General features: G+C 46.0%; 1 protein-coding gene across 25 annotated transcripts in view; it reads left to right on the forward strand.

The window, feature by feature from the left end:
• The window catches only part of LOC106743577 (ankyrin-3-like), a 116212-nt gene that overhangs the window by 62691 nt on the left and 41001 nt on the right, over window positions 1-12520 (forward strand). For 19 of the 25 annotated variants that reach the window (XR_001374377.1, XM_014617565.1, XM_014617566.1 and 16 more), the window contains 4 exons: window positions 4397-4525; window positions 4947-5052; window positions 8036-8113; window positions 10022-10039. Coding sequence is in view for 24 of the 25 variants with exons in the window: in XM_014617565.1 (XP_014473051.1) it covers window positions 4397-4525; window positions 4947-5052; window positions 8036-8113; window positions 10022-10039 (331 nt within the window). In the remaining variant the exon portion in view is untranslated. Of the gene's footprint in view, window positions 1-4396; window positions 4526-4946; window positions 5053-8035; window positions 8114-9580; window positions 9818-10021; window positions 10040-12520 lie in introns of those variants that run through there. The other 6 variants (XM_014617550.1, XM_014617570.1, XM_014617553.1 and 3 more) reach the window with 4 other exon arrangements.

Raw genomic sequence — 12520 nt, forward strand, 5'->3', positions numbered from 1 at the left:
GGGGGGGGGGGGGGCGATTAAGGAATAAGTATGGTAAACGATGGGAAAGCGCCAATTTCCGTTTTTTTTTTTTCCGCACTTAACTATGATTTGCGCCGCGCTTTGACCGGCTGTTACCCGGTGAAAACGTGGAATGGGAAAATTCGGTTTCAACGTACAATTCTTGACCTGTAAGCTGTCACCGGTGACGAGTGCCGCGGAGGTGAGACTTCCCTCACGAGAAAGTAATAATACTGGCAATCGGTGTTAATCAACCACGAGTACCGACCGCTCAGTACTAAGTACCAATCACTGGTGCTAACTTTCCGTAAGGATTGGCGAACACGAATGTTCTATTTCGCGCCTTCGTCGTTTACCAAATTCAGTCGTCGATTTAAGGGCGCGACGGAAGGGAAACGTTGCACTCGGCGTTGCGTAACAGCTCTTCGCCGGGACTGCTCGTCTTCGCGGACGAGTCGAATCTCCGCTGCGCGAGCCTCCCTCGCGCGCGGTCCCGCGACCTCACTCGGATTTTTGCATAACGCGGTATCGTCCGGCGGGAGGGCGGCCGATAGCGCCGAGGTCTTCACCGGGAGCGAGCGATACGTCTCGCGCGATGTAATTGCGCCGGGGGGAAGATAATTACCGGTAAATAAAAAGGTCGCTCGTTACGCGACCGTAATGCTGATTTCGCGTGCATCCGCGAGGTGCGACGAACGAAGGTCTTCCCTCGCCCGTGAACGCGCGAATTCCCATCCGATTACTTGGGTCCCACGTAGAATCAACGCGCGCTCGTTCAAAGAGGGAGAGATAGAGAAAGAGAATGCGCGACGCACCATGTCCCGCTGATTGCGATTAGTATATTATACTATTCTGGTGCATGACGCGCGCGTTAAACTGCACTCAACGAGACCTCCGGCGGCGATTATCGCGCGCGCGTGCGTTCGCGCCTCGCCGGAGTCTCGCCTTTTCGCCGGCGTAGTTCGCGGCCAGGAGATATATGTAGGTCACTGCCTATGAGGTCGTCAGTAGCGCAGATAGAAGCGGCTTCTTCGGAGGAGGAGAGAGAAAGAGACCGTGCGCACACCGAGCGCGCGTCGTCCTTGAACGTCGTTTAAAATTAGCGCTTCTACGTTACAGTTTCCACGGAGAGGCGTTATATATATACACATACTCCCGTGCATACGAAAGAGAGAGAGAGAGAGAGAGAGAATTGTATTCGCACGGAGATTCGGATGTTTACATTAATTTTAGATATTAAGTGAGCGAACCTCGAGCTCTCCGGATAGCGCGTGATGTCACGTTGATTCCGGGCGAACGTAAGGGATTTGGGATAACGACGAGATCATCCGATTGCTTCTTGGAATCGCGACGAGAAACCATCACGAGATGTGGAACGAGATTCGCGAGGGAAAGAGAGAGAGAGAGAGAGAGAACCGTTCGCGACCAGCCAAAGACGCTCCGCATTAAATTCGTCACGTTCCCTCTGCCGGCGAGCGCAACGTCGGCTGAAACTCACTTCCATCGCTCGGCGGGGGAACAGGGAGTTACTTAAGGGGGAATTCATTTAATTAGCTCCATGATGATGCTAATGAGACTCGTGATTAACCTTCGGTATGCCATCTATTGGCGCGGTCATCGATTGACCCCGGTGGGACCCGATTTTAATCCTGGAGCTTTTCCGTTACGCGACTCGAACTGTTCGTGCAGAGAAAAAAGTGCTGGATTCAAATAAATAATTACTCCGGTGTTCCTTGGCAAATTTTTGATCGGATTAAATATCATTTGAAAATGTATTATTAAAGAGTATGAGTTACATGAATCTCTAGCACTTTTTTTTTCTGTGTATTTCGCGATTTTTATTCTCTGTTAGAAATTTTTCAAAGACATGAGTGAAGATTGACTTGCTTCTTTCCTTTATAAATATAGATTAATCCTTTGATTTAATCGACATTATGGCATCCTCAGAGATAGTTGATCACGAGATTTCGCAGTTTCTATTTTGAATGACTCGAACTATTTGTAAGGACACATATTTTGCGACTTTTACTCTCTCTCTCAGAAATCTTCCGGAAATAAGGAAAGATTTATACATTATTACATTTCCTTATAAAATAGATTAATTCTTTGATTTAATTAACATCACGGACTCGTAAGGGTTCACCATGAGATTCTGGAATTTCCCTTTTAAGCGATTCGAACTATTTGCAAAGACAGATAACTCGGAACTTTTATTCTTCCGTAAAGATCTCCCGTCGAGAAGATAGAAGATTTATTTATCCCTCTCCTTCGTAAAACAGACCAGTCTTTTGATTTAGTCAACGCTATACGGCATCCTGGGAATTCGTCGCGAATCTCAGAATCACGGACTCTGCTGACGGACACGCGCGGCGTTGCGATTTGCTCGTAAGAAACTCGTCGATTCCCGAGAGAACCCGCGAATCAGACGGTGTTCTTCGATTCTGCACCGCGCATACGCACACTCCTCTCTCGCATTCTTCGACTGGAAACATTCACGATTAGCATGACATAACGCGCGCAGTTAATACGCAATTATGCTAACGGTACGCGAAACGTGGGAGGTGAATTTGTGGGCTGACCGTTCATTAGATAATTGTGGCCTACATTCTTGCGGAATGTCTGATAACGCGCCGCAAAGCCGTCAGATCTCTCTCTCTCTCTCTCTCTCAGTCGTACGAAAAATGCGGTACGGTTCGTATGTCGTTCCGTCACGAGCCCGGAGTCGGCATTTCTCACTGAATTACACTCGTTCACCTCTCGGCTCGTAAAACTTATCCAACCGTGACGCCAATTGACCATCAAAGGTATGACGTGATGATTTAACGACGTCCTGTGCCGCCGCTCGTTACCGTGACATCCGAACCCCGCTGCCCAATTTCTGGGAGAAGAACCGACGCCTCACGGACGCTTCCATGAAGTGTAGACGCATCGTATGTCGAAAGGATATTAATTTGAGATGACATCCGAGGCTTCCGCGCGGTGGTAGAGGAGTGATGCGACGGCGAAAACGGTTGCAGTGAAAATTACCGGAAAATTTTGTAACGCCGGACCAAGCCGGAACGGAAATTGTGACGAGTGTTGTGTGATCTTTGGTGATGCGTTTCATTCCACACATCACTGAGGATTGCAAGACACATCGTAACTTCAGTCACGGTCCAGCGTTGTGAAATCTCGTGGTAATTCGTATTGTAAGATTTTCTTCACGGAAGAAACCATTCAGTTTGTGTGGCTGAATTTTCCGTTGTCCGAGGGTCAAACGAGAACTCAGTTAAATAGCGGGAGCAGGAAGATTTTTGTGGGAGATTTTTCCGCTCTCAGTCAATCGCTGTCAGTTGTCTCGACCGAGTCTTAATGCGGCTGAATGTTCAGCACGAATGCTGTCAGTCGCGGTAACGGAGATATCGTACCTCGTCGCCGAGTTTTCACTTTTCGTCATCGAATTTTCATCTGGTTTCTATTCAGTTACGAGAACCAAGATCTTTCTTCCACTATGGAGTTCGTTTCCGGGTCGGAGCCGCGTTTCCTGCGGGTTGTACCGTTTCCAGCGTGTCGTTGCGAACGTATTCGAGAAGCTCGAAGATTTCAGAGAAAGGAGCGACCTGATAAGACCTGATAAAACCTTGAGAAACGTGCGGATCCCACATGTAGGTCAAAGCCGGCGTTAATTGAAAATCTAGTATCAGGCATGTGTTCAAAGAAACGGCCGAGTGACGAGCGACGAGGTGTTCGGGGCTGGGACGGATGGAATTAATTGGATCAAGTTGAGCGGATCGGCCGTAATTCGAGCCACTTGAGGAACGACTTCGTATTCCTAAGGCGCGGCTAATAAGTGACAATGTTATTCTGTAACAGCGATTAGACAAAATTAACAGGAGGGTTCGGGGTATGAAGGAGCTCCGCTCCGGGAAGGAACATCGTCGACGCGACATCGTTTCTCCATTAATTCGACAGACACCAGAGTCTCTCTCACGTTCTCACACAATCACGTAATCGCCAATAGACGACAAATCGGGCACTGACAGAGCCACAACACCCACAGAACCACATCGATCTCGCTTTTTTTTCGGCTTGACTGCAACAATGTACTTGGCAATGGTTTCTCCTTTTATTTGCAGGCTCTCATATACTCATCCCTCCTACTTATATACGCATAAATATTTCCGCATACTTTAGAGGGTATCTTTTGCGACGTTCACATTTCTTGTGCAACTTGAGACGTCTTCTCATCTGAATTCTCAGCGATGCCTTCGCTCTCAAGAGACACGACGCGGCTCACCTGCGTCGATTCATCGCGCGAACACGGCGGTCGCGCGCGCGCGCGCGTGTGTGTGTGTGTGTGTGTGCGCGCGTGTGTCCTCGTCTACGCTTTACTTTATTCGTCCGATATTTACCGCAGGTGAGGATCCGATGCTCAGCGACCAACAGCAGTATCGATACATGACTGTTGACGACATGAAATCCATGGGGGATGACTCGATGCGCGTGAACGTGACGGACGATGAGAGAGACAATCGACATTCCGGAGGTATGTGACCCCATAACCGCATTTTCGTCGCTGCATTATTTGTTTCTACCGAGATCCCGAATGCAGAAGTGTGTCTCTCTGACTCGCGTCAAACTCTGATTAATCCGTACAATCGCTGATTTTTAGTTGCCGTCAATCTCTCCATTATCACTTGCTTCATCATACCGACGGGTAGAAATTAACTCTTTGGGATTCTTTTAATTCGTGCATTATTACTTATCGATTCATTCGATCCGAGTACGGTGAGAGTCGCCCTGGATCGTCGTCAGGCCATCGCTTTCGCGACGGACAATCGCAGGCCGTTAGTTAATACGAGCCGACCTCGGCTCAAATGAATTTGAATTAAATCGTCCGGCCGATTAGATCAGTCGCTGCGTTCTGAAGGCGAGATTATAGCGCGCGGGCGATTTTTCTCCCGCAGCGCCGACCATAACCGAGATGATCACGAAGGAGAACTACCAGCGTACGACCGCGGCGAATCTCAAGCCGGACAACGTGGACATCAACAGGCATCCAGTGCACGTCGGGTACGTAGTATTCCACGTTTCCACGGTTCTGTCATTGAAAACTTGAGACTCGGGAAATATCTCGCGGAATGACGATGAGTCGACTCTCAAAACTCTTTTCGCCCATCACCGCGACCCCCTCGATGCTGCGTCGAGGAGGGAGGATCGTCCGCGCCGAATTGTACACGCGATCATTTGCCTTCGAGATCTCGAGATACGAATCTAGAAAGGTGCACACTCCTTCCCGCGTCTCGGACGAGTCGGAAAGTGTCGTTAACTCTTCCAGTACCTCTCAAATGTGTACCGATCGGGATGTCGCCGGGGTCGGGAACTCGAGAGTAAACGATTCGCTCGCGGATCAATGACAGTAGAAGAGAGAAACCGCCGCGGTCCGGTAGAGTCGAAATCGAGCCACCGGGAAAATTGTCGAGGCTCAAAACAATCTGAGATACAGTCGGTCTCGAATGTCTTTTATCTCGTTCCCCTCGAGAGAGCCTCTTTGTCAAACATACGATATATATCGACGTGACGAAATTTTCCTATGAGCTTGGCACGCAGCAACTTTTGTCTATTGTAAAGCGCGGGAGGATCTCACTCGAGCCAATGAGGAGAGACACGCCGTGTAGTAACGAGATATCCAGATATTTATTTACGCGAGCAATGCGATCCGTGATATTACACGCGGCCTTGTATCCCGGTGTACATTACGCGATTGGCACTGTATTAATACTGCGAAACAATAATGATGTGTATTATAGTGTGATACAGTGTGTGTTGGTGAAAGTTGCCCGCTGTGATTAACCCTGCGGACGGATTGGCTGCTGCGAAAATTATTTCGCCGATTTCCTCGCGTCGGTTCTAATCCTCGGGAATGCCCGGCGAGCGCATCGCGATGCCGAATCCGGTCCTCCGAGGTCGAACGCGCTGGATTGATCGCGTAAACAAATTAACGTATCCGAGGGTGCGCGTCGACGTACACGAGTATCGGTCCAACGACGGAAACGTCTGTACAGCTCGCGTGGAAAATCTTTCGGGATCTAAATCGGGATCCAATTCGATTTCCCAAATTAATCGTGGATTCTGGTTAGAAGTGGGGAAACACTAAACAGATTCTATTATTCATTCGGTCCCACCCCAACGTTTCTTCAAAGATTTTTACCACTTTCCCGTTTACACTTTGCTCGTAACAATATAAGGTAAAAAATAGTATACAGTATACAAATAGTGGCTCCGGTGATGAGATATACGCCGGGTATACATGAGCAAGCATAATAATATTCCAACCTAACCTGATCTTTAACGTTTTCTTAGATTTGTCGGAATTTTTCCGTCGCATGTGCGTAATGTCTATGCAGATTTCTGCATCACCAATGTGAAAGTTGTTGTGCAAGAAAATAGCGACCAGACTTCGGGACCTGACAGAACCCCAATTAGATCCCAAGATATTTTCTGTGCGAGAAACGGAAAACCGATGTTCGGGACGGGATTCCCAATTGGTATTGCGATCGGACAACCCATTTCGGGGCAACTTTGAGCATTTCCTAATCGGAATCTATACTGTAAGTGGGGAAGTCTGGGGAAATTTCCAAGGGGGGGGGNGGGGGGGGGGGGAGGGGACTGACGCGCGAAAAGGATAACGTCGATAGCGCGAAATTTCCGTCGAGATAGCCGAGGAAGTTCGGGAGACGTAATCATTCCTGTCACACCTTAACACGTTGAACGTCACTCGTGACTGGCGCTCCGTGCGACATTACCGCGTCTTAATTGCACGGGAAAACAATCGCATTGCGCGACTGAATTGCCTGGGAGGAACGGAAACCAGACGAAAAATTCGCTTGTGGAAACAAGGAGATTCAGTTGCGAGTCAAGGAGATTCGGTTGCATTGAAACTCCGTTGAAATAACTTGGAGCAATTAACTGTGCAATTAACTGAGTAGAAGTCTCCTGCCAGGAATCTTCTCTTCTCGCAACCGAGTTTCCATCTGATCCCTCGGGCAACGGAAAATTCAGTTACACTAAATTGCCTTACGGCCGACTGTTCGGACGAATGTTTTCGAACGCGATAACAGAAATATATGACATCTCGTTATCGATTTTTCCATCTGGCCCCCCATTCAGTCACACTGGGATTATTTCATGCACAAAGTATAATTAACTGCATCTGAAAAACCAATTGTACGATAAGGAACCGATGAAATGAGGTGGAAAATATATAAGTCCCGCACTGATTTATCTTTGGTGGCTCAATGATGAGCCAAGCTTTTTCGCACGCGGCCAGTCAGTGTGTTAAATTTCGCACGGACGGCACACGTAAAAGATAGAATTGGACCGAGACGTGTTAAGGTTCGAGACGTAACAAAATCATACGAGACCACAACACGACGACATAGTGACCGAGACGCTATCAATCCGTCACAGCCGTAACGTCGCTCACGACGAGTCTCGGTCACCAGTTTCTCTTACCTCGAGGTAGCTCGCTCGACAAGACTCGTGCGATTTACCTTTCTATACAGTCATTCAGCCAGCTCAGACAAGGAACGCTTGGTGTTCTCGTTGCCAGCCTGCTTGCTCGTAGCGGAGTTCGATTTGACTAGTTTTCTTCAGCATGCCGTTTTTCTTTTTTCCTCCCACCTGTCCACCCTGGATGAACGATTCTTTGGCAGCGTGTGAGTGATTTCATGACGATCGCTGCGAACTAACCAAACTCGCGACCGATCCGAGCTCGTCGCCCGCTCGTTCGCGAGTCTCCCCTCCATCCCTCCCCGTAGACGGTCTTGAGCATCGTAACCACGTTAGTCCACCCCCCGTGTTTATCGCGATCTAACCGACTGATCCGCCGTTGCACGTGTGGCACGTGGGACTACGCCGGCGAACGTATGCGAGAATGCGACGTGGTCGCGACCGTGGAGAAAGTTGCGATTTGTACGCGCGAGAGACAGCATGAGCATGACGCGCGCGACACCACGATGGATAATCAAAGTCGATTCTGTTCTTCCGAGATTAGCGCGTCCCTAGAGTCCCTATGCACTTCGCTGGCAGCCCTCAGTACCGCGCCGAAGGGACAAGGAATGTGGAGGGACAGGTACACCAATATCCTTTTTACGTTATCTTCCTTCTTCTTCGTCTCTGTCTAGCGCCGATCACGACGACCGACGAGAGAGTCCTCGTCTCGTTTACCGCCACTTCTGTGTACGCGCGAATCACACCGCCGATAATGCCCCGGTTCTCCGGATCGAATCTTCACGATAGGGAGATACCGCGAAAAGCGTCCGAAAAGTGAAAAGTATTTACTCGGTGGCTACTAATAACATATATTTCCTCTTATACTACTTATACACCGAGGGGAGAAAGTATCTAAAAACGAACGAATGTTTCTTTGGTCCTTACACGATATTTACTTGAATCCTTAAATTTCCTTTAACCCTTAAATGCATGAATTTTTTTTTATTACTGAATTATTTTTTTTTTTTTTAGGTTCATAGGTAGTCCCAGAAAATGAGAAAAATATTTTAAAAAATCTGAGGCATATGTTGAGCATTGCCTTTGTGCCTTTTGGATTGTATATTTCGTTCTAAGGAAGAATTTGGTCTTCCACGTTTAGGTGTGCCTTTAATCTCGACAAAAAGGAAAAATAAATATGTTGCAAATTTGCAACACTATGCATTTAAGGGTTAAACCAAGTATAATGTTTACTCGATTTAAATCAAGTGAATTTAGATCCATGAATGTCCGTGAATGATCCGTGAATGTCGTGTAAAGACCCCACCGAAGGAATACCCGTTTGCTTTTAGATCTTCTTCGTCTCTCAGTGTAAACATATAACGTATTTAATTGTACTAATATACATGTTTTTATGTTGAGAAACAATTTTCTCCTCCAAATGAGAGAAAATATGCATTCCCTCAGAATCGTAATTTTTCACTAAAAAAGAGCAGTTGTTTGTTTTATTTAAATAGATGGATTTAGATTTAAGTAAATATGTCGTTGGCACCCACCGAATGAATATTTCTTAATTTCTAGATATTTCTCCCCTCAGTGTAGACGAAGACTGAGCTTGTGGGAGAGAAAGAGAAGGAAAGAATCGTTCGTCCAACGAATTGTTGACTGGTAGAATGTAGGGGATTTTTCAACATTTGCAACAGCTGCTGCTATATCGTGGATGTTTTCTTTTCTCTTATGATTCATTTGAGTTGAGCTATTTCGCGCGGATGCGACGGAATCTGTTGCGCTCTCCGTCCATGTTTCTTCTACCACCCGTGAATCATCCTTGACGAATCGGCCTATCCGCATCTCTTCGCGAGAATTGAATGGAGATTAAAAGAGAGGGGGAGGGGAGAAATTGGAACGATTCAATTATCAATTCAATTATCAAAAATTATCAATGACGCCACACGCAATTGATCTCGATGTTTGAGAACCACCAACAGATTTCGGCGCGTCGTTATTTTGAGTTCCCCCCCCCCCCCCNAGAGTGTGAATGGTGTGTGTTTATATCTCGTTGCGTCTCTACTATAATACATGATTATTATTGTTACTTCTCGTTTCGTAGTCGTGTACAATAGAAAAGTGGCTTGCGTGTGATGAGTGCGGGTTTTCGAAGTGGTCAGCGACGAACATCATCACAACGGCGCGAGCGCCGCGTCTCTTGGAAGCGCGAGGAAATTGAAAAGAGGACGTTGAAAAGAGAGAGAGAAAAAAAAGAAGAAAAAAAACGGGAAGAAATTACACATCGTGCTGATTATGAATCCGATACGTTCGAAAATCTGTAAAGATACGCTGGTATACTAACGATACATATATATATATATACACGTATGTATATATGTATATATATATGTATGTATATATATATACATACACATATATATCACAGTCTCATCTCTCTCTATTTCGTCATCTCATCATTACCATGTTTATGAACGAATGGATACTAACGCGTTTTTTATTTTGTTCCCGATCCTCTCTGTTATTTTATTTGCGCTACTCGCAGAATTCCACAGTGGAGAAAGTAAGTGATCTTCTCTTCAATCTCTTAGCTTCTCTGCCCTTTGCCGTACACATATATATGTATACATACACACACATACATGTTTATCACGTCCCCTCGTTATATTATATTTTCTCTCGATTATTCATTCCTTCGTCGTACACACAGCCTATCTGTCGCCGCACCACGCAGCCCCCGTAGCCCCGCTGAATCGTCTTACTCCTAGAAGCATCATCGTAATCGCTCAGTGAATACACAGTCTGTCTGACGATCGTTCGAGAAGATCAGTCAGAAGTGTCCGTACGATCTTTCTCTCTCTATCGAAAGAAAGAGAGAGAGAGAGAGAGAGAGAGAGAGCACTAAACTTATCGCGAGAAGTACGATTAAATGACAAATGACGAAGATTTCCCGGCCATTTTCCAGACTAAGATTCGATTATCCGGTAGCCTTAACGCGTAACCGTCAGCTTCGTCAACGAGAATTCGAGAGGGACGAATTCCGCTCCGTCAGGCGCTCCTCTCTCTCTCTCTCTCTCGACGGCCACGCACTCGACCAGCGTCGTAATGACTGCACGTCGGTCAATAATATCTCGCTGTTTAACTTGAAAGACGTCCTTGTCGGATTCCCAGCCTCTGTACTCACTGTGCGTGTACACGAGCGTTACACAATTTCTTTGTGAATAATTAATAGACTCGCCAGTGGAACTCTCTGCAGCGCCTAGCTCTCTCTCTCTCTCTCTCTCTCTCTCGCACCGCCACCGCCAGTGTGTGTATGTGTGTGTATGCGTGTGTGGCACAGCCGAGACGAGGGCGACTTTGAATGAACCCCGTTCATTTGAATCGAATTAGACGATACTTTCATTGCGTTCGCGATGTACATTAGTTTCGCGCTTGCGGCTAGAGTTACACGCCCGTCCAATAGACGCCTCGAATGAACTCGCATACACACGCACATATACACTGAGAAACCCATTTAGTGACTCAAGCCTGGTTCTTGTTTGGACACGGGCAAACAATTCGCTTGTGAGAGCCGAGGTTCAATTTTCTGAAAAGAAAATGAAAAGGTTCGGTTCCGAGGACCAAACTTGGATTCTTATGACCAAAATATTTTTACTTTGCTCAACAAACAAGAATTTCGTTTGAGTCAACCGGGTATCTCAAAGTATAACCTAGTAGGCAAATTGATCGCAAAACTGTGCGCAGATTGAATCGGCAAATTTGATCGGGATCACCAAAACCAAAATAGCCACTCGTGTCGTCTGTATTCGGTTCGTGTTTTACCGATGGAGCCTGCGGACAGGCAGATTGATCCGAACAGATTGGCGGCGGAAACTGATCGGATCCTGCCGCTAATCTGCTCGAGCTGCCCGTCGGCAGACTCGGTCGCGTTTCTGCCAGCAGTTCGGCAATATGATTTGATAGAACCGGATATCCTGTGTGAGGTTTGGTGCCCTTTCAGCCATTAAAAATTTGTGGCAGGCTCTGCTCAAAATCTGTTTGCACAGATTTGACTATCTGAGTATACATACACACATATATATAGAAGTATATTTATATATATTTATATATATATTTTTTAGATTTATATATAAACTTATACATGTCTTTATATATTTATATATACATATAGATTTTATATAAACTTATAGGTAGCTGTTTTTTATTTATGTTTTATTTTGCCACACACATATATATATATATACATATGTATACACACACACACACACACCCACAAACATACCTCGTACTACGCTCATTGTCGTAACGTCATTGTCTTATATCCGATTACACAGCGTGAATAATTACATCTGCGCACAATAATTCAGTGTCGACGCGTTCAAGCGTAATCATCGAGTTACTCGTCTCGCTTCAGAAGGAACCATACGTCATACGTCGCAGCTAACGACGCCACCCGTTATTAACGCGCGCGACATAAACGCGCATTGTCCGGATTTGAGACTGCTAACAAAAAAACCCTCCACAGACTCGCCGTAATCTTCCGACGTCATTGCGCTTGTTACGATCTACTCGAGAATTGTTGCTTCTTCGCTTCCGCAGCTCTCTAAAACTCTAGTAGTGCTAGATCAAGTGAAATTCGCGCCGATCTCTGTCCGTCCAATGCATCGTGAACTGAAATTAATGTTGAAGTATATTGAGACTTATTTGTATTATAGAGATAGAATATTATAAAGATATCCTTATATTATCACACGCGGTATTCACACTTATTGCGAATTTCGTGAGAATCTTTGCAAATTTTTCCACGTTTTCTTTGATGTTTTTTTTTTCTAATACTACATATCGGCCACCGCGAGATCTTCCAACATTGCAATATGTGCAACAAGTACAAGTCACTTTTTGTGTCATCGTGTGTGGTAAAATCACTGCAAGTCGCCGTAGAGATTTGAAAGCCGGCGATGATGTCCCCATTTTATTTTTGTATTTTGTAAACCTTGGACAGCGCATTTATATATATATATATGCATTTATATATATATATATA

The sequence above is a fragment of the Dinoponera quadriceps genome, unplaced genomic scaffold, assembly GCF_001313825.1.
Source record: "Dinoponera quadriceps isolate SergipeBrazil2010 unplaced genomic scaffold, ASM131382v1 scaffold1146, whole genome shotgun sequence".
NCBI classification, from domain to species: Eukaryota; Metazoa; Arthropoda; class Insecta; order Hymenoptera; family Formicidae; genus Dinoponera; species Dinoponera quadriceps.